Raw genomic sequence first — 21,251 nt, forward strand, 5'->3', positions numbered from 1 at the left:
TCCACCCATTAAGTCCCACACAGTCAAGAGCTTAGGGGTGACTCTCAGTGAGGATCTTTCACTAAAAAGCCACATAGGGATGGTAGTCTCAACCAGTTTCTTTCAACTGAGAAAGATAAAGAAAATATCCCATCTCTTAACTCAATCTGCCTTGATTCAGGCAATTACTGCATTAATATTATCGCATATTGATTTCTCAAATAGCCTGTACCTTGGTCTCCCAGTAGGTCAGTTGAAGAGACTACAATATGTTCAAAATCAGGCAGCCAGGCTTATTTGTAAGCAACCTAAATGGCAATCCATTAGATCAGGATTAGAAAAACTTCACTGGCTGCCAGTAGCTCAGAGAGTCACTTTCAAAGCTGCTTGTATCATTTTTATGGCCTTGCAGGGTAAAGGCCCGAAATTCATTAGGAATTTGGTTGGCAAATACATCCCCTCACGAAATCTTAGATCAGCTCACCAAGAATTGCTAATGATTCCCTCATATAGGAAAAAGCGTCAGGGCGGCAGTAGTTTCCATTTTCTTGCTTCCTCTTAATGGAACCTCCTACCGTTATCGCTGAAACTGAGTAACGATCTTCTTGCCTTTAGACAGGCATTTAAAACTTTGCTTTTTAGACAAGCTTATCTTAATTAAACTAAGGTTTAACCTACCTTTGCTCAAAGTACCTAGATGCTATGTTGTGTCTCAAAAAAGTTCAATAGCGCCCTGAAGCCTATGGGCGTACGAGCGCTGTATAAATAAAAAATTAACATAACATAACATAGGCAGTAGAATCAAATAAATGTTCACACACAAGCACACACCCACACACACAGGCAGTATAGCCATCAGCCATTCAGGCATTACATAAATTGAAGAGATGCAGCCTTCGCAGTGGCAGTGCAGGCGCTCCTCCCTCACCCCCCACTCTAAGGTAAAACAATATCATCAGCGGCAAATAGAGAGTATCTCTGATTGCAGCTGATGAGAGAAACAGTGGAAGCAAAAAAACAAGCATTTGCAGTGCAATCGGTCTCGCCTTTGGGACCTATATGTATTTAGCTATGCAGCACATCAACCTGGGTGCTGAAACATCTACTGTTCTTGAACATGGAGGGAAAGTAAGCAGCAAACTGCATGACACACCAGGTATGGGAACACATGGAGAGAAATATTGCCGGTGAACAACCTTTACAACGCAACTTTTACCACGCAGTGCCTTTACGACGCAACTTTTACAACGCAAACCATTACAACGCATTGCGCTGGGGTGCGCTCTAGGATAGGGAATAGGTTTAATGTACTATCCAACACCTTTCCTACTATCCACGGGGACTGGAGTTGGAATAATAAATTAAACTATTCACTATCCAGCGCCCAAAAGCATTATGCGTTGTAAAGGTATTCGTTGTAAATACCGCGTTGTAAAGGCATTCAATTTAAAAGCATGCGTTGTAATGTCATACATCCAACATTGCCTTTCAGTGGGAAATGGTATATTCCAAAGCTCTGTTTTTAATATAAAATTTGTGCCTTCTGTGGTCATATCACTGAAAATACAAGATTTGAAAAAAATAATATTGTCTACGGGTTCACGTGGAAGACAATTTCTATAGACCAGAATCTAGAGAAGGCTAAAGTGATTCTTGTATTTTACTGACCTCGGTTGGTCGTTTTCTATCAAGAAAGTTAGTTATATAGATGCAGTTGCCAGAAGGAAAAAAAATGTCCTCCAGCAGAGAATAATTCTGGTATTTTACTGACTTCTGCTGGTCGTTTTCTGTCACGAATGTTAAATAGAGGCAGCTGAACAGGAACAAAAGTCCCTAAGGGGAAGCAGACAAGTCATAGGACTGATCTCCAGAGCCCACAAAGTACATACACATATAAGTATCTACTAAAGTAAATACAAGAGGTCTCGAATACTGGACCTAAAAACAGAAACTAATGGAGGGAATAGGTAAGTGAGCAACTATCCAGTCTTCAAGATCAGCTTGTCACTAAGAGTAAAGTGCCGTAAATTGAAGGTCCTAAAATTGAATCACTAAGAAAATAACAAAGATCTCAAAGTATTTGTACGCACTGGAAGAGGCAATCAACACAACACATTATGTCTTTCCATCAACAGGAGGAGATTCCCAAAAGTCAAAGGAGTACAATAATTCTGGTGTGTAGGGATACAAACATATCTAAATTCCTGAATACATAAAAAAAAGTAGGCAGAGGAAAAAGATGAATGGGCATGATCACAAGCAGCATCTGTGAAACAAGAACATGCGTGTCTTCCAAGTCTACAACTTTAAACAAGCTCTTGTGTGTTTTCAGGATGGCTGTCCGACCCCATTCCTTCCCACATCACCTTTTATCAAACTGAGCTACTACCCGCCCCCTCCCCCTAGGTCCACGTGTTCTGCAGCTCACTCTTCCACGCTCCAGGAGCTCTTGGTTCTTGTCATGAAGTGAAATGACAGAGGGCCTCAACAATAAGATATGAACCAATCACAGAGAAGAGTGGTCCAGTTTCACAAATAATACTGGAGGTGAGCCACTCCAGGGCAATTTCCAGTCAGGAAATGGAGGTCAGAGATTTCTGTTGCAATCCAATGATGACCAATTTGGAGTGGAACTGATTACGTGGTGAGACAGTTGCGAAGAAAAAACAACAGAGTGAATATCGGGGGCAGAAGTGTAATGTGGACTGTTCGTACTTCCATGAGGACTTTGCCTGCCCAGTTTTCTGCTCTGTCCCTGTGTGTATGGGAGATGACCTTTTATGCAGGAGGTAGATCATCTAATCACTCTCCCATCACACAAATAGAATCAGTCTCTAGGTGCAGCACCAGAATCAAGCACATCTCCCTAACTTTTATTGACCAAGACAGAGCCACAATTTGATGTTCTCGCATCACCACCGGGAGCACTTTGTAAGACAAACAAGTGATGGTTAGAGTACATGAATTAATTCTAGCCACTGGTAATTACTCAAGCAGAATTTGAGTTCATGTCTTCCCTACTATGCCGCTCTAGAAAGATTCTCATATGCAAATCCCTGTTTGTCTGCTACAGTAGGAAGATGCCAGTCTGATATGCATTAGTAGTACCCCTCCTGCTAGAATACAAGCAACATTTCAAACACTGGGTTGTTTGTTAAATGTTCAAGCAAGCAACAGCCACAATCCTGGCAGGGCGAAACAGAAAAGTTACTAAATTAACCTGTGCTCAACCCTCTGATAAAGCAGTCAGGCTTAACTTGTAGGCAATTCATAAAGTATTTATGCAGCACACAACCAGTATTAATGTAAAAATACAAAACAAGAAAAATCCCACATCAACTGAAAAAAGTAGAGTACATTTTTTTGTTTGGAGTTTTATGAAGCACAAACTTCGAGGCATTGGGTATCAGAGCGCTCTACATGAGGACCAGTTGCGTTACATAAGGGCACATTCAATTTTCCTTTTGTCAGAGAAAGGGAGATTATGTGATTTGCCCAGAATCACAGGATGTTGAGCGTCTTGCTGACACTCAAACCTGATTCCCCCAATTTGAGGTTGACTGCCCTAGCCGTTAGACTACATCCCATTTTATGTAACCATTCTGTTTATTGAGCTTAGTGATTGTAGTACACAGCTATTCACCTACAACCAGTGGCCAGCAGCAGAATAAAATATGATCCACTCAAAACGGCTGATTGCCTACAATCCTTGGTCTAGCAGAGTTGTTCAGGCAAGAATAACATAAAAACTGTATTAAAATAAACATTCCATAACCATCCCCCACCCAACCCTGCTTCCTCCGTACTAAGTATTTCTAGGCTATGTCATGAGATGCAAAGCCAATTAAAAAAGGAATGGGATATCCATGCAGTCATAAGCAGCCAATAATCAATATTAGGAGACTTATGAGGAGCCAGATGAAGTAATCGCAGGTAGGAGGAGCATGTCAGTTCCCTAAATTCAGAGGATAAAATTTGGATGAAGAGGGCCCATCTGTCTGCATAGTAAGTAAATGTGGGGTCTAATGCTAAGGACAGTTTCTCCATCCCCAAGATAAACCATAGTTAGTGTATCCAAGAAGTATGGTCAGGAATTCTATTTGCTCCCCAAAGGGACCGTATCACTTGGTGAGTAGCACCCAAGGCTAGCGCCATTTGTCTACCCCGGTTGCAACATAGGGAATAAGTCTGAGGGTTCAGGAGTCCTAAGATAGGGTATCACAGAAACCTAGAGATAGAGGTATGAAGAGCGGAGATGATGTCAGAAAGGATTTGGTCCCAGCATCTGGTAAGTTTTGGCATTGCTATAAGAGATGGAATAGAGTCCCTGGATTTCCGCATCCTTGCCACCATTACACAGAGTGCGCTAAATTCCATGTGTGGGTTCGCACTGGTGTCAGATACCGAAATGAGACAATCTTAAAAGCAGTTTCAGTACTGGCCATATTGTGTTCTGTGTGGTGAGCTCTATAAAAAATGTGTTCTCATTCTTTAGTGGTAAGAGCAGGGCCAAGTTCTGTCTCCCAGCGACTCTGACCCTTAGTTTTTACGGGGGCAGTTTCTCTGGCAAACAAGGTGTTTAGGTCACATATAAGATGTTTTTTACCTGTTGTAAGCAGTAACCATTTCTCAAATGGGGTCTGAGGACACCCTGCTCCCGCCCTGAATCCCTGGGAGGTCACCTAGTGCCAAAACTCTAAATACTGAATATGCTCGGCTACCGTTAGTCAAGAGTCAGCTTGTAACTGGTCAAAGGGAATTAGCCCATTCCAGTAAAAAAGAGATCCTATTCTTTTGTAGCCTGCTTCCTGCCTCCGTCTAAACATCTCCGGTGCCAGCCTTCGAGGGTAATCATGGTTGGCTAAGATCGGCGTCATCAGAGATGGGAACGTTGTAAAGCCAGATCATACCGCCATTGTATTGTTGAGCTCATTACTTGAGAGGAGCATAAGCCACAGGCTCTATGCTTACATGGTAACCAGACCTCTTTCCAGATGCTGGAGCCCATAACAGCTTGGTACATAAAGGACCAATGGTTGTACAAAAGTGAAGGGTTCCATTCCACCAAAAAATTAAACTGCCTTGCTTGAAAACAGCGGAGCACTGTAGGTGAGAGCACTGCCTACATCCTTTTTTTGACAATATAGTATGTTTTGATGAAGGCGAGGTATTTTGCCATCGCATAAACATGTATTTATCTCTAGTTGCTATGAACACAAGGCCTTTGGAGAAGGGTCAGTGAGAGCGCCTGGAACACATAGAAAATATGAAGGAGTATAGACATTTTTGATGCTGATATGTGTCCAGTTCAAGACAGACAACACCATCTACATGCGTCCAGCTCCCCACATGTCTGAAAAATGACAGCACAATACATATCGGCCAGAGTCGTGGAGAGAAACTTGGCAAGTTTGATTCCGAGATAGTAAATGGAGTCCTTTGCCCATTCAAACAGGAATTGAACATTCAGGAATGATGGAGAGGTTAAAAATCTGCAATTTCTGTATATTTAGTTTAAAACCAGAGAGTTTGCTGGATAGTTGCAGTTGGGAGACAGGGGCATGGAGTGAGGATATAAGGTTGGTAATAGACAAGATGACTTCATCTGCATAAAGGCTAATGAGATGTTGGTCTCCCCCAAATGCGTCACTAGCGGAGTCTGGGTTAGCCCGAAACTGCTGTGCCAAAGGATGCATATTTAAGAAGAGGGAACAGAGGGCACCCCTGTCATGGGCTCCGAGATATTGAAACGGTGGCGAAGAAAGACCCTCAATGATGCCCTGGGTTCGCTGTTGATGTAGCTGATCCATCTGCAAAATTTGCTTCCAAAGCCAAACCGGAGTAAGGTCGCGAAGAGATAGGTCCAGTGGACATGATCAATGCTTATCTTTGAAACCTATAGATTTTGGCCAGAATGTGGAGAAGGTGCTTTGTATTATCAACACTTTGGCATGCTGGAATAAATCCGGCCTGGTCGGGCTCTATCCAATATGGCATAAGTGGGTTCAGGCAGTGCGCTAAAATATGGGTGATCAATTTAACATCAACATTTAACAAAGAAATGGTTCTATAGGTCCCGCATAGAGTGGGGTCCTTACCAGGGTTTGTTATATTTATTCATTTATATATTGTAGTGTTTTATTGAGCAGGATCATGACCTGTTAGGGTATCTGAGTGCTTTACAAGGTTATCCAGTTATTTACAAAGAGTAGGAATAGGCGATCATGAGTTTACTTGAGGGAGATAAACAAACATTAGCAGGAGCAGGGAAAAGACTGCACAGCACTAGCTGTTGCCCCTTAAAGTGAGAGTGAAGTACGAATGATACAAAATGAATAGCAGCAACAATGATAGAAAAATCGCATGGGTTGCATCTATGAAATCAGGACCAGCTTACACGGGTAGAGAGTAAGAAAAGAGCAATAGCATATTGTTAGGCCACTGAGCTGTATATGCACTGAAAGTGTTTATGGAAGGAATTTGCCCATTAGGAAAGTCTAAGCTTCCTTTTTGAATCTTGGCAAAGAAGTATTTCTTCTGATGTAAGGCAGCAGCAAGTTCCAGATTCTTGGTGCGGCCTCAGAGAAAGCTCTGTTCTATGTTTTCTTCTTCCGAACGTGTGGTGAATTTCAGCACATAATCCCTGGCAGTCTGGGAGTGTATGCCTCCTCTGGTAGCCACAATTTTCTGGGCAAGATACGCTTGAAAATTAGAGTGTAATGCTTTGTGTGTAATACAGGCCAATTTGAGTTGGATTCTAGCTTCGTGAGAAAACCAGTCCAGTGCCTTCAGGTGTAGTGAGATATGGTGGAATTTGTTTGAACCTGTTAAGAGTCTTGCAGCTTCTAGGGGAGCCATTGAGATCCTGGGTAGGCCGGAGAGTGTTGCGCATCCGTATTCGTTCCTAGAGATAACTAATGCCAGTACCGCGGGCAGCGAGGGTGGCAGTCAGGGGATGCCACTTGGCATGTCAGCGCAGTCTACAGTGACAGCAGAAGAGTGACAAGCTGCAAGGACCTCACACAAACAGCAGGCATGCAGGATATGAGCAGAGGAGCGCTGCCAAGTTTGGAGGGCTGCTCAGTGCAGGGTCTCCAATAAAGAGCTCTTACTCACCCTACTTTTTGTGGCAGCGATGACGCAGAGGGGCCCGCACCCATGATCATGCAGTAGACAAGGGGACCCAGTTAAAGACCACCGCTCCCTGCTAAAAACATTGACAGCACAGTAGGGGCTGCCGAAGCATCACAACCACAAAATCCCTGCTGGACCCACCAGTCAGGTGCTCTGAGAATTAGGAGTGAATGTCAGGTGTCTGGCAGGCCCAGGAACGTAGGACAGCAGCTGAGGCCACGCAGGGGCCAGGGAGACCACTGCCAAAAACACAGGAGGGATCGACAAGCTAGACCTTTAGCTGGATGAGCACAGGAGGTCTATGTTGAGTTGGTGGCGAGCCCCATCAAGCACCCGGGAGGTGAGAACCTTCAACATCTAAGGTGCTCAGGGAAATGGGGGGCCCCCAGAATGTCAGCAGACCCCTGGTAAGCCCCTTTAATTGCCACTGTTCATGGGGAGAGACCTACCAAGGGCGCACAGTCCTCTTTTGAGGGCCTCTGTCTAGATGTTGGGGAGTCCCTTGATGTCACCAGGTCCACAAATACAGTGCAGAAGCCATGCAGGAACCCCACTAGTGCAGGGACATGGCAAAGACTGAGATAGGCCACTGTACCTCAGTACTGCCTCACCTCGCAACATAGCTGCCCAGTGTGTCAAGTGAGAAGCAGAAAAATGCTGGCTTCATCCCCTCAAGTCCACACTTCCCCCTCCTCTAGCCTTCGGGCCCCACCACTACATCACATAAGGGGAGAAGTGAGGGATTAAACTCTGTTGGGCGACATTGTCTGCTCAGCCAAAGAGCTGTGTACTGGCATCCAGGGCTGCTCCATACACAGCAGCTGAAGGGCAAACCACATCCCCTCCAGCTAAGCCAGGGCACAACAGCAAACAGTTCCGGCTCATCCCTTCTGCTGCAATGGTGGCCAACAACACAGTCCAGCCAGGGGCAGTGTCAGCATCCAGCAGGTGCCATGTAAGGCCAGAGGGGCAAACGGCAAGTCACTGTATATCAGCCCCCTCGGGTGGTTACCACTTTGCTATCAGGTGCTGCCATGCTCCTGTTTGGCCACTTTCTCACCTCTGCTTCACATGGCCAGGGAGGTCCGTCTCTGATTTCGAGATGGACTCTAGAGATCCTTATTTCTGGAGATCGAACGGGGCAAAGCAGAGATGGCAGGAAGGGTCCTGTGTAAGGCTACAGAAATGGCGGGGATTAAGAGCCTGACAAACACGTCTCACTGGTCTGCCATTTCAGCCAAGCCACGATAGAGTATATTTTAATTCATTATTCGACACAAAATGTACAAAAATCAAATCAGTAGAACAAGAGTTATCAATTTTTGAAAAGTTGAAGGCAAAAACTACTGCCTAAAACATGAAAGCGTCAACCACAAACATTTAGTTGTGCAACACTTGATCAAAATAAAAGAAATGGCTGACTGTTATGGATAGTCAGTTGGATACAAAAATGGGATTGGACCCAATCGCTGCCTACCTTCAGTCTTAGAATACATTTGAAGGAAAATTGTTACGAGAAGGGATGGTTTAGTGGGTCAAGGCTGCAGGTGGTGTCTGGGGCAGAGGGTTACCTCTGGATGTATGACGTTACAACGCATACTTTTACCACGCCTACCATTACCACGCATTTTTTACAACGCAGGATCCATGACAACGCATACCATTACCACGCATGTATTTACAACGCATATACCTTTACAACGCATACAATTACAACGTAAGTATTGGTAAGTATATAATATTTTTAAATATTTAATTTAATTAAAATTAATATAATGTAATTTAATGTAATTTAATGTAATTTAATTTAATTTAATGTAATTTAATTTAATTAATTTAATTTAATCAATTTAATTTAATGTAATTTAAATTTAATTATATTTAATTTTTACACTGTACCCTTTTACCCAAAAACCCAAAACTGACCCTGAACCCAAAAAATACCCCTTTTACCCAAAAACTCAAAACTGACCCTGAACCCTAAAAATACCCCTTTACCCAAAAACCCCAAACTGACCCTGAACCCAAAAAATACCCCTTTTACCCAAAAACCCAAAACTGACCCTGAACCCTAAAAATACCCTTTTACCCAAAAACCCAAAACTGACCCTGAACCCTAAAAATACCCCTTTACCCAAAAACCCAAAACTGACCCTGAACCCTAAAAATACCCATTTACCCAAAAACCCAAAACTGACCCTGAACCCTAAAAATACCCCTTTACCCAAAAACTAAAAACTGACCCTGAACCCTAAAAATAACCCTTTACCCAAAAACTGAAAACTGACCCTGAACCCTAAAAATACCCCTTTACCCAAAAACTGAAAACTGACCCTAAACCCTAAAAATACCCCTTTACCCAAAAACTGAAAACTGACCCTGAACCCTAAAAATACCCCTTTACCAAAAAACTGAAAACTGACCCTGAACCCTAAAAATACCCCTTTTCCCAAAAACTGAAAACTGACCCTAAACCCTAAAAATACCCCTTTACCCAAAAACTGAAAACTGACCCTAAACCCTAAAAATACCCCTTTACCTAAAAACCCAAAACTGACCCTGAACCTAAAAAATACCCCTTTACAAAAAAAAACAAATAATATTTTTAATAAAATAATATACTTACCAATACTTACGTTGTAATGGTATGCGTTGTAAAAGTACCTGCGTTGTAAATACATGCGTGGTAATGGTATGCGTTGTAATGGATCCTGCGTTGTAAAAAATGCGTGGTAATGGTAGGTCGTGGTAAAAGTTGCGTTGTAAAGGTTGTATACCGTTACCGCTAGTCTAAGTAATGGTGAAGAGTCCTACATTCGGACTCCAGCCGATAAGAGTTCCAGGAGGCCAGTTATTCCTTTGGCAAAGGACCGCTGAACAGAATTTGCTGCTAAGGAGAAGAACATAGCAGAGCTGCCGTGAGGTCAGGTCCACCAGGCATGCACCTTGGATGGATATATGAGCAGATTGGTCCCAGTCTTCTCTTGGTTCTTAGAGTAGTATCTTACCAAAAATAAAGCCCCATGTTTTTGATTTTGGCTATCTGGGCAACTTTTCCACCACCGCAAAGGGTCTAGGGCAGGAGTTGCACCACTTGGAGGTTTATACTCACTCAGGCTGCCTCCAGGCACTGGTTCAAGATGGTGGGAGCCTTTTCTGTTCCTGAGGTTCTAATCAGGAGGTCAGCCAACTATCCCTTGCAGCCACTCTAGTAGTCTTGGGTTCAAGTGATGGAATAGGGCTCAAGCAGCAGGGCAGGCCTCATAGTGTTCAAGGCAGGCCCCAGGCAGTGAAGCAGTCCTTCTACGAGCAGCAAAGCAGCCTTGTAGAGTACACAGTAAGCCACAGCAGCAGGGAGTCCACTGAGAGTCCTTCCGCTGGTTCATAAAGTGAACTGAAGAGTAGTTCTGAGGGTCCCATGTTTAAGGTATTATTTCGGGCTCAGGTGCACGCCGATTTTGGGCGCCACCGCTCTTTTTAAAATTGTAATTTCTCTGGTTTTAAATAGAAAAAAATCATACGGTAATTCTTACCTGCTCTACTTTGATTAACTTGCGCAATTGTATTGCGACTATTGGCTCCACAGTCCCCGGTCCACCACCAAGCATTTGGGTTGTTGTGGAGGGACAAGGGAGGAGATTTCAGGACCCGGAAGTGATTCACTACTTCCGGGCCCATCCGCCTACTAGACACTCCCACTGGCTCAGCCCCAACCCCACTGGATATAATTAGGAGCCTCGCAAGCTGCACGGCGGACGCGCTTGTTTAAGGTATTATTTCGGGCTCAGGTGCACGCCGATTTAGGGCGCCACCGCTCTTTTTAAAATTGTAATTTCTCTGGTTTTAAATAGGGAAAATCATACGGTAATTCTTACCTGCTCTACTTCGATTAACTTGCGCGATTGTATTGCGACTATTGGCTCCACAGTCCCCGGTCCACCACCAAGCATTTGGGTTGTTGTGGAGGGACAAGGGAGGAGATTTCGGGACCCAGAAGTGATTCACTACTTCCGGGCCCATTCGCCTACTAGACACTCCCACTGGCTCAGCCCCAACCCCTCTGGCTATAATTAGGAGCCTTGCAAGCTGCACGGCGGACGTGCTTCTTTAAGGTATTTTTTTGGGCTCAGGTGCACGCCGATTTAGGGCGATACCGCTCTTTTAAATTTGTAATTTCTCTGGTTTTAAATAGGGAAAATCATACGGTAATTCTTACCTGCTCTACTTTGATTAACTTGCGTGATTGTATTGCGACTATTGGCTCCACAGTCCCCGGTCCACCACCAAGCATTTGGGTTGTTGTGGAGGGACAAGGGAGGAGATTTCGGGACCCGGAAGTGATTCACTACTTCCGGGCCCATCCGCCTACTAGACACTCCCATTGGCTCAGCCCCAACCCCACTGACTCCATTCGCCAACCAATGACCCCAACAGACATACTCACTGGGTACTCTACTACTATAAAACAGATGCAATACAAGTCGCGCAGCGGGCGCGCCGGCGGCGCGCCGAAGGCCGTGACCGACCAGATCCCGGGGCCCTACACCCTGGCCAATCTGCCCTTACTTACACCTCTGCAGAGCTTAGGACTCTCCAGGGTGTCTGGCCCATTAGTGGTGACCTTCATAATAACTTAGCAGCTACCGGGATTCTCTCCCTGCCCCCCGAGCCCCCCTCCGCACACCTTATGGAACCTTCCCTTTCCAACCTCCCTGCTCCCTTGAGTGTCCCTCCGACCCCTCTTACCGCAAACATCCACCCCAAACCCACCCTTACCAAGCTCTACATCTGGTACCTAAACACTCGCTCGCTAGCCAGACACCAGGTCGAGATTTTCCACCTGCTTAATTCCCTCTGTCCTGATATCCTGTTCCTTTCGGAAACTTGGCTGTCGTCTGAGTCCACGCCAGATATCCTGGCTGCTCTCCCCAGCAATTATTATATCCTCCAGGCCAACCAGCCTGATGGAAAGCCTGGGGGGGATGTTGCTGCTATCATTGCCCGCCCACTCATTTTCACCTCCCTCACGATTCCCTTCACTCATTTGGCCGATATTCTTGCAGTTACGCTGCACTCCAAACATTTTCCGCTGGCATGTGTTCTCTGCTACCGCCCACCCAATCCCTCTTCAAACTTTGTCCAATTCTTCAGCCACTTGGTCGCAGAACTGGTGGTCACTCATGCTGAGCTCCTTATCATAGGTGACTTCAACTATTGGCCACATGATACACTCGAGAACCTCCATTCCAAACACTTCACAGATTTACTTTCTGGACTAAACTTCACAGAACACATTAAAGTAGCCACACACATTAAAGGGCATACTTTGGATCAGGCTTGGGCTCTCAATCTGGATATACTCGATCTCCATGTGTCCCCTTGCGCCTGGTCCGACCACTACTTTGTCTCTCTTTCCATCAGCTTACCGATTACCATTGATTCTTGCGCCGCTGTCCCTACTATGGTCCGAAATTGGAAGCATGTAGACATCCCCTCCATTCGTACAAACCTTACTTCTACCCTCCCTGCTTTCCCTGACCTCTTGGACCCTCAATGTTCACTTCACCTGTGGGGCTTTGCCCTGCTGCGTCCCCTCCATCCTGCCAGTTGATGGCCTATCCAGGCACACCTATGTCCCCTATTGTGTGGCTGTCTGGCAGGAATAAACAAAGTCCAACTGCCAACTAAACCCAGACATGTAACCCAGGAACAGGCAGCAGTAACCAGATAGGGCTGGAAAATGGCAACGTTCTAAAAGTGACAATTTCTAAATTGTAACCTAAAATCCAACTTTACCATTAAAGAGGATTTTTTATTACAATTTTCAGACACTAAAGACAAAATGCAGACCTGATCCCAATCAAAGGTTAGCACCTATTACAATTAATAAGGGAAGCTGATGTATTGTTATCCTATGGGAGAGGTAGGTCTCAAAGTAGTGAAAAACTAAGTAAGGAGTTCTTCACTATCAGGACACGTAAAATTTAAAAGTACACGTCCAATCTTTTAATGAAAATGTAACCTGCCCTTTGGGCTACCTTAGGAATTACTTATATGCTATAAATAAGGAGGTTATGTTTCCAATTTGACATGGCCGTTCAAATTGCATTCTGGCTGCAATAGCAGTCCTGGGACACGTTTTAAGGGTCAACTTAAGTGGGTGGCACAAGAAATGCTACAGGCACACTAGTAGCATTTAATATACAGGCCCTGGATATAAGGTTTTCCACTGTAAGAGACTTGTAAGTATATTAAATCAGGTGTAATAAAAAATGTCCATGTTGAAGGGAGAGAGCACAGGCACATTGGCACTGGTTAGCAGAGGTAAGGTGCATAGACTCCAGGAGCCAACAAAAACGAATTTCAGCTAAAAGTGGAGAGCAAAGTTAAAAGGTTTGGGAGAAGATCACTCTAAGGCTGACAGGTCTAACACAACTCCAGGCTCATTTTTGGACTAATCATACAAATAGAACCAGTGTCCAGGAATGGCACCAGAGTCAAACGCAGCTCAGTACTGACTAGCGCGCAGGGCAGTGTCAAGATATGATCACTACATCTTCATTGGAAGACATCCGCTATGATAAAAGTACTGCCCGAGTGTCTCTTAATGCAGAGTGTATCTCAAATTCCTTAGGGTGCCACACCTTATATCACGCTGTGCACTGGAATTATGCTGCAGTCTCAAATTTCATCACCACGTATCCGCAGTTAACAGCCACTTGGAGGGCCACTGTGTGGTGTGGTGTGGTGTGGTGCATCAAAGTGGTGACTTTATGGCAAACTCCATTACCTTGCTACTCACCCTTGCAAACTGTTGCAAACAGCCAAAGTGCTGTCGCTCACAGTGTGAAACATTGTAATATGGCTTTTTCTATATTTTTTTAATAGTGGCAGAAAGGAAGGTGACTCCAGGGTAGTCATCTCCTGCCAATCTCTCTGCAGGGTAACTGTGGGTAGATGCAGAATATGAATGACAGTCCCAAGGGGCAATGGTGAAAGGGAGCTAAGCTAAACCCCCTCTATGAGCTATTGCTGTCGGTAGCCAAATCTAATGGGTGGTTTCCCTATTAAACCATAGACAGAATCTGCTGAAAACCTCTGGATGTTGCACAATCTAGCCTGTGAGTACGGCTGATGCGGATTCTGGCTAAATAGATATATGTGGGCCATTTCAATATCATTATCAGAATCAACAACTGACCATTCAGATGACGAATTTGAAGGGGAACACCTAGCACACCTCTGACTTTTTTGCACCCAAGCCTTTCTCTAATGCCCAGAGGTCTTTGCATTGCCAATGATCCAAGTCTTCCATTTTATAGTCATTGTCCCCTATTTTGTCTGTGATCGGTTAATCACAGCTGCGTTTTGTGTGGAAACTCCAGCCTGACAGCCACAAAAACCTTCTACTTCTCTATTACTACTTGGATCTATCATATAAGGTGGTCTAATGCAACTAGGGTGCTGTAAATCTGCGTGCTGCAATTTGACATCAGCTCAAATGTAGCTTTAGTTTGTTTCCTATGGAGCAATAACAAGCCATAAAGAGCCTCCACAGGGTAAGCTGTCACCCTCACCCTGTTGACAAATCCTGCTGGAGCCTAGTGACAGTCCCTGTAGCAAAGCCACACGCTCCTTGAACCTCAGCCTGACATTTGGATTCCTGCTCAACTTGCTACCCCTTTTTAGGTCTCGGCCTGCGTAGACTGCGCTTGCGCAGTCTCGCCTGCGAGATCTTATGTCTCTTAGTGTGGGGCTTGAACCCGCCCCTCTTCTCCATTGGCTGGCTTCCTAAACGGAGGCCAGCCATTGGAGAAGAAGGGCGTCTGTCAGTTTAAGCCCCGTCATTTTGGGATTCGGGGCGTGCTTTTTCATGTTTTTTCTCTCCTCTTCCCATTGGCTGATATTTTACATTCGAGCCAATGGGAAGAGGAGAGAAAGAAAAACACGCCCCCCAGTCGCAAAATGGCGGCGCGTTTCTCCGAGGCATTTCTGCTTCGCCTCAGAGAAACGTGGTTGTGTGGAGCGCTCCTCTAATGGCGAGCGTTCGTTTCTCTGGTATCCCTTGTTTTCTACGTGTTTATAGAGTTTGAGTGTCGTAAACTGGGCTTTAATGGTCGTGGCTAAATTGCACCAAGGCTCTACCCACTGATAACCGTCACCGTTTACTTTCCACGAGCACCACCTCATAAGGTTTCTTGAGCTCCTCCTTTTTGCCAGCCTAGTTCCTCCCATTTACAGCCGCCTGTGCTCTGTTGCTACGGAGATGGCACCATAAGTCCCGCCGTCACCCAGCCCCTCCTCTGTTGCTGTAGGGATTCTGGAGATTGCGTTCTTCAATTGGCTGAGCGGTGGCGTCTTGCTGTGCTCTCACGCAATCACATGATGTGGCCAAGATGGCCGCCTGGGTGTTTTGATGAATAATCCTGAGAGCGGCAGCTCCAGTCACCGCAGCTGTGTAGTGGGCTGGTAGTAGGGCAAGAAACCATAGTGACAGCTGGGCACTGGTGTAACCCAAACACAGGTGCGCGGCAGACACATGGCGCACCGGCAGAATTTTGGACGCTGGGCACCGACTGTCCCCCTCAGATCCAGCTAATCTGACGGACGGTGGTCGCTGAGGCTCACCACCCTCACTTCACATTATGAGGCGCTGAAGAGGGCCGTGTTGCCACAAACCCGCGCCCCACCGAGGCGGCATCCCCTTTGCAGCCATTAAAAGGAAAACCATGCAAGAGCTGAGTGCGGACGAGGTGAGGAAGTGCTGTCACAATGTGAATCATGAATTTAAATGTGGGATATCCCTCCGCCTTCTTGGCCGGGGGGATCACGACCTGTGCTGCGGGAGTGCTGCTGAACTGGGTGGCGAGGAGGTGAGGCAAAATGCATACAAGGGGAACTTCTTTACACCTCTGAGGGGGAGGGGCTGGGATTGTGACATTCATTCGTACCATGTACAGTTGAGGCAGTTCTGTCGAACCGTGTTTTTGGGGCCAGAGTGCTGGCCTTTTAAACCACTACCCGCAGTCCAGTGATGTGTTGTAGGGGGGCAGTATAGGTGCGTACAATGTATGAGGGACTCTGCACCAATGCGGGCGAACTTATTCTCCCCTTGTTATCTTCTCTCGCTACATTAGAGCATTCCTGTGTGTACTCAGATGGTGTTAAAGCTACTGGGGCAAAACTGGTTTTCACAGTGAGCTACCAGTTTGTATGCGATATAGTATCGCTTTGTGTACCACGTGTGTTTTTTTCAATGACTCTCTGATTCATGATAAACTTTTTCTTGCCTCTGTTCCCTGCTTGTGATCGTTTTTTCTTGCCTCTGTTCCCTGCTTGTGCTCGATTTTCTTGCCTCTGTTCCCTGTTTCTTGCCTCTGTTCCCTGCTTGTGCTCGATTTTCTTGACTCTCTTCCCTATTTCTTGCCTCTGTTACCTGCTTGTGATCGTTTTTTCTTGCCTTTGTTCCCTGCTTGTGCTCGATTTTCTTGCCTCTGTTCCCTATTTCTTGCCTCTGTTCCCTGCTTGTGCTCGATTTTCTTGCCTTCGTTCCCTGCTTGTGCTCGATTTTATTGCCTCTGTTCCCTGTTTCTTGCCTCTGTTCCCTGCTTGTGAGCGTTTTTTCTTGCCTCTGTTCCCTGGGGCATTACTGGGCATAGATGGGCGTGTGGCTGACCTAGACTGAGGGATGTCTGTGTGTGTGGATCTGTGTGTGTGTGGCTCTGTGTGTGTGTGGCTCTGTGTGTGTGTGTGGCACTGAAACTAATAATAATAATCTTTATTGCATGATTAATTAAAATCTTTGCAATTTCTCAGTAAAACAAGAAGAAAGGAGTAGTATAAATATAATGATTTTGCAAACAATTAAAAACACTTGTGGCTCTGAGTGTGTGTGTGTGTGGCTCTGTGTGTGTGTGTGTGTGGCTCTGTGTGTATGTGGCTCTGTGTGTGTGTGGCTGTGTGTGTGGCTCTGTGTGTGTGTGTGTGTTGGGCTCTGTCTGTGTGTGTGTTGGGCTCTGTCTGTGTGTGTGTGTTGGGCTCTGTGTGTGTGGTTGTGTGTGGGTGGCTTTTTTTGTAGGTGGCTCTATGTGTGGGTGGCTCTGTCTGTGTGTAAGTGGCTCTGTCTGTGTGTGAAGGGCTTTGTGTGTGTGCAGGTGGCTCAGTGTGTGTGGCTCTGTGGGTGACTCTGTGTGAGTGGCTCTGTGTGGGTGGCTCTGTATGTGTGTGCGGGTGGTTTTGTGTGTGTGGCTGTGTGTGTGGCTGCAAATGCAATAGGTCTCGCATTTGCGAGAGATTAAGCTATTGGCAATATAAATGACAATGCCATTTATTTATATGTTTTAAAAACAAAAACATAAATAAAAATAATGTCATGAGCAATGAGCAACCACTTCTATTTGAACTGAATTGAGAGAGCAGGTATATAATACACTGCAAAATTCCAAGCACACTGAATATCTCAAAAACCAGCTCTGGTTGTTACACAATTAAGACTTCACTGTATGCCTGCGTTTTATCTTACTTTTATATACCTTCACTGATAAAAAGATAATGTTCAACTCTGATGTTAATGGATAAACCATGGATAGAGACAGCTTGTTCATCGTTAATCATGGGTGACCAGGGATAGCTGTGTTACTGACAAGCACCTGACTGGAAAATCTCAGCAGTCTTTGTTTAAGGATTCAGAACTTGAAGGTAACAATGGTTAGCCAAAGTCACACGCAAAACCATGACACATTTAGAGAAGAGTGAGAAGAGAAAAGGGTTAGTAGAGAGGAGACATTAATCTTTGGGAAAGTAGAAAAAGTACAGGAGGTGGCTGGATAAAAAGAAATAAGATAGGAGCAGTGGAGAGAATAACCATGGTCAGTGTGTGATGTGGGCAGAGCAGAAGGAAGCAAAGATAAGGGAAAGGGTGGCTGGATAAAAAGAAATGGGATAGGAGTAGTGGAGAGAATAACCATGGGCAGTGTGTGAAGTGGGCAGAGCAGAAGGAAGAAAAGATAAGGGAAAGGGGATCCAAGTGGATCCGTAGAGTTTCTCAATGTCAGCAGTGACAGTGACGGTAGCTGGCGCATAGACAGCATGGGGGAACAAAAGAGCTTCACCATATCATTTGCAACAAGTGTAACACAAGGAAAGGTGTTATGGGAGTGACGTCATATGAGAAGAAAGCAGAAGATGCAAGATAAATGATAGGTAGGGTCCAAACAAGTATTAGGTAAGTTGTCCGTCCATGAAAGCTGATAGGTAGGACATGTACTTACCCAAGCCCTCTTGCTCGCAGACATCGTTACGATTTTATCCTGGAAAAATACATGGACACGTGCTGCCAAGTTTGCAGCCCCTGCACTGCAGATCTGGAAATCCACCACTACTCGGAACCAGACTGTGGATGCGTCATCGCAGAGTGAGGTCACCTCATAAGCCCCCTTGAGTGACATCAGAATTGCTGACATGCCATCGAAGGAGCTGAACTGGACCCCTGGGTCCATGGTGCATGTTCCTCCGGCGGGGAAGCATCCTCGCACCCCTCGTCTGACCGTGCACAGCTCATTCGTTCCACAAGAGAATTCCTCACAAAGTACCCCTCCGGATGCTCTGCATGTGCATTTCTGGCTGCAGTCATTTGAGACAATTACTTCGTTCACCTGGAAGAGACAACAGTACACTGTCAGAACACAGCTCGTTTGGGCTCCATTGTCCCACTTCCTCATACTAAGATTAATGTCATGCACTGCACATCTATGGAAAATAACTCAGAGAGGCTTTTATTGGCCCCCCTTCAGCAATCGGCTTGCATCCACATCATCCTTCTAAAGACAACCTATCCATTCCAGACCTGCCCTGTTGGCTTTGTATTCCAATTGCCTTGATCGCCATCAAGAAAACAGCTATAAAATCCCACAAAGTAGAAAGCACCTTGCCCAGTCAAAACTTCAAAAAAACGCCACATGTTCTGCTGATTACTTTAGGATGTGATCTTTCATTTTCACATGGCTAGAAAATTTATTTGGAGCATTTTAACAAGACTGGTGCATTACCTGAGTGCTCTCCATCTGAGAAACGTGAACTCACACTAGTATCCGCATGTCAGCCTTTAAAAGTCTCAGAGAACTTAACAAGGTAAACATTTCATCATTCCATCAACGTTACAACTTGTGGTGCAAACACAGCCTCCATTACCCATCTGTAGAGTGCTGAGCAAAAGAGGTTGTCACTCCATATGCTGACATCAGGGTTTAGAAACAGAAGCCATGTAGGACCTTGAAGGACTGAGGAAAACCGGAGGTCACCAGCCCATATGAACATGGGGGTTCTGGAAAAGAAAAATATAGCACCCTACAGCGCTAAAGGAAACAGCGGGTCGTCAGTTCATATAATGACACTGGGATTCTGAACAGAAGCTATATAGGAACTTACAGCACTGCTGGAAACGGGGGTTCTCTGCCCATACACTGACATTGGGGTTCTGAACAGAAGATATATGTGACCTTACAGATTTGATGAAAATGGGGGTTGTCTGCCCATATGCTGACACCAGGGTTCTGAACTTAAAATATAGGGACCCACGGCACTAAGGGAATCGGGGCTCGTCTGCCCATATGCTGGCACTGGGGTTCTGAACAGAAGATATATAGGGGCATATTTACAAGAGAAGTGGCGGAGTGAGGTGTTAGCCTTCCTGGCTTAACGTCTCACTCCACCAGTTCAGAAATGCAGGGTTACTCGGCCGGGCCCCCCTGGGGGGTGGGAGGTGCAGCCTAGCGGTTTTCTAGGGCTTGTTCGGGCCAATTTATTTACAGGGGGGCGCTTTTTTTCCGACCCCGGTAACAAAAAAGACCCCCATGGGCTCAAAACCATTCCTCACCCTGGCGGCCCACCAGGGAAACGCCTGGTACCCGCTATGGCCAGTCCGGCCCTGAGGGCTGCACCCTATTTACAATACCAGGGTGCAGCCCTGTGTTTCCCTCTGCTCTGGCGCTACACTTAGCAGTCTGGTGCCAATGCAGCCACCCATGCACCATAGTGGAAGGATGCCTGCATGCAGGGGAAAAGATTTTATGTGCCGGAAGGCCCCCCTTCCTGCACATAAACAATCTTTAAATGCCGTTTTGTAACTTCGTTGGGTGCTGCTTAATGCAGCGCACATAGAAGCTGCAAAACGGCATTTAAAAAAAAAAATTGTTTATGTGCAGGAAGGTGGACCTTCCTGTACATAAACAATCATTGGCCTTTTGCTGTTTTCATGTGTGCCGCACAACACAGCACCCATGAAAACAGCAAAATCGAGGAGAAATGAAACACCGGGAGTCTGAACAGAAGATATATTGGACCTTCAGTGGTGAGGGAAACGACGGTTCTCTGCCCATATGCTGACACTGGGTTTCTGGAATGAAGAACACATAGAATCTCACAGTACTGAAAGAAACAGGGCATTGTCAGCTCATACGGTGACACTGGGACTCTGAACTAAAGATACACAGGACCTTACAGCACGGAGGGAAATAGGGAGTTGTCAGCTCATACGCTGACACTGAGGTTGTGAACTGAAGATACACAGGACCTTACATCGCTAAGGGAACAGGGGGTTGTCAAGTCATATGCTGACTCCAGGAATCTGGAATGAAGGACATATAGAACCTTTCAGTGCTGATGGAAGAGGGGGGGTTCAGCCCATATACTAACACAAGGGTTTGGGAATAGAAGATATAAAGCACCTTACTGAGCTGAAGGAACCGGAGGTGGTCTTCAGTCAAATAGTGACATTTGGGTTCTGAAACAGAAGATATATAGGACCTTACGGTGCTATGGAAAACAGGGGGTTGTCAGTCCATATGCTGACACCGGGGTTCTGGAACAGAAGCTATATAGAACCACAGAGCGCATTGGGTAATCAGGGTTGTAAGTCCATATACGAACACCAGGATTTTGGGATAGAAGATACATAGCACCTTACAGTGCTGAAGAAAACAGGGGATCGTCAGTCCATATAGTGACACTGGGGAACCGAAGATATATAGGACCTTACAGAGCCGAGGAAAACGGAGGGTTGACAGCCCATATACTAACACTGGGATTCTGGAACAGAATCTATAGAGGACTTTACAGTGCTGAGGGAAACAGGGTAGTGT

General features: G+C 45.6%; 1 protein-coding gene across 1 annotated transcript in view; it reads right to left on the bottom strand.

The window, feature by feature from the left end:
- The window catches only part of LOC144769651 (IgGFc-binding protein-like), a 1,105,637-nt gene that overhangs the window by 72,630 nt on the left and 1,011,756 nt on the right, over positions 1–21,251 (bottom strand). The window contains exon 27 of the mRNA XM_078653826.1: positions 18,384–18,767. Coding sequence (XP_078509952.1) covers positions 18,384–18,767 — 384 coding nt within the window. The remainder of the gene's footprint in view (positions 1–18,383; positions 18,768–21,251) is intronic.

Source organism: Lissotriton helveticus, chromosome 7 (assembly GCF_964261635.1).
Source record: "Lissotriton helveticus chromosome 7, aLisHel1.1, whole genome shotgun sequence".
NCBI lineage: Eukaryota > Metazoa > Chordata > Amphibia > Caudata > Salamandridae > Lissotriton > Lissotriton helveticus.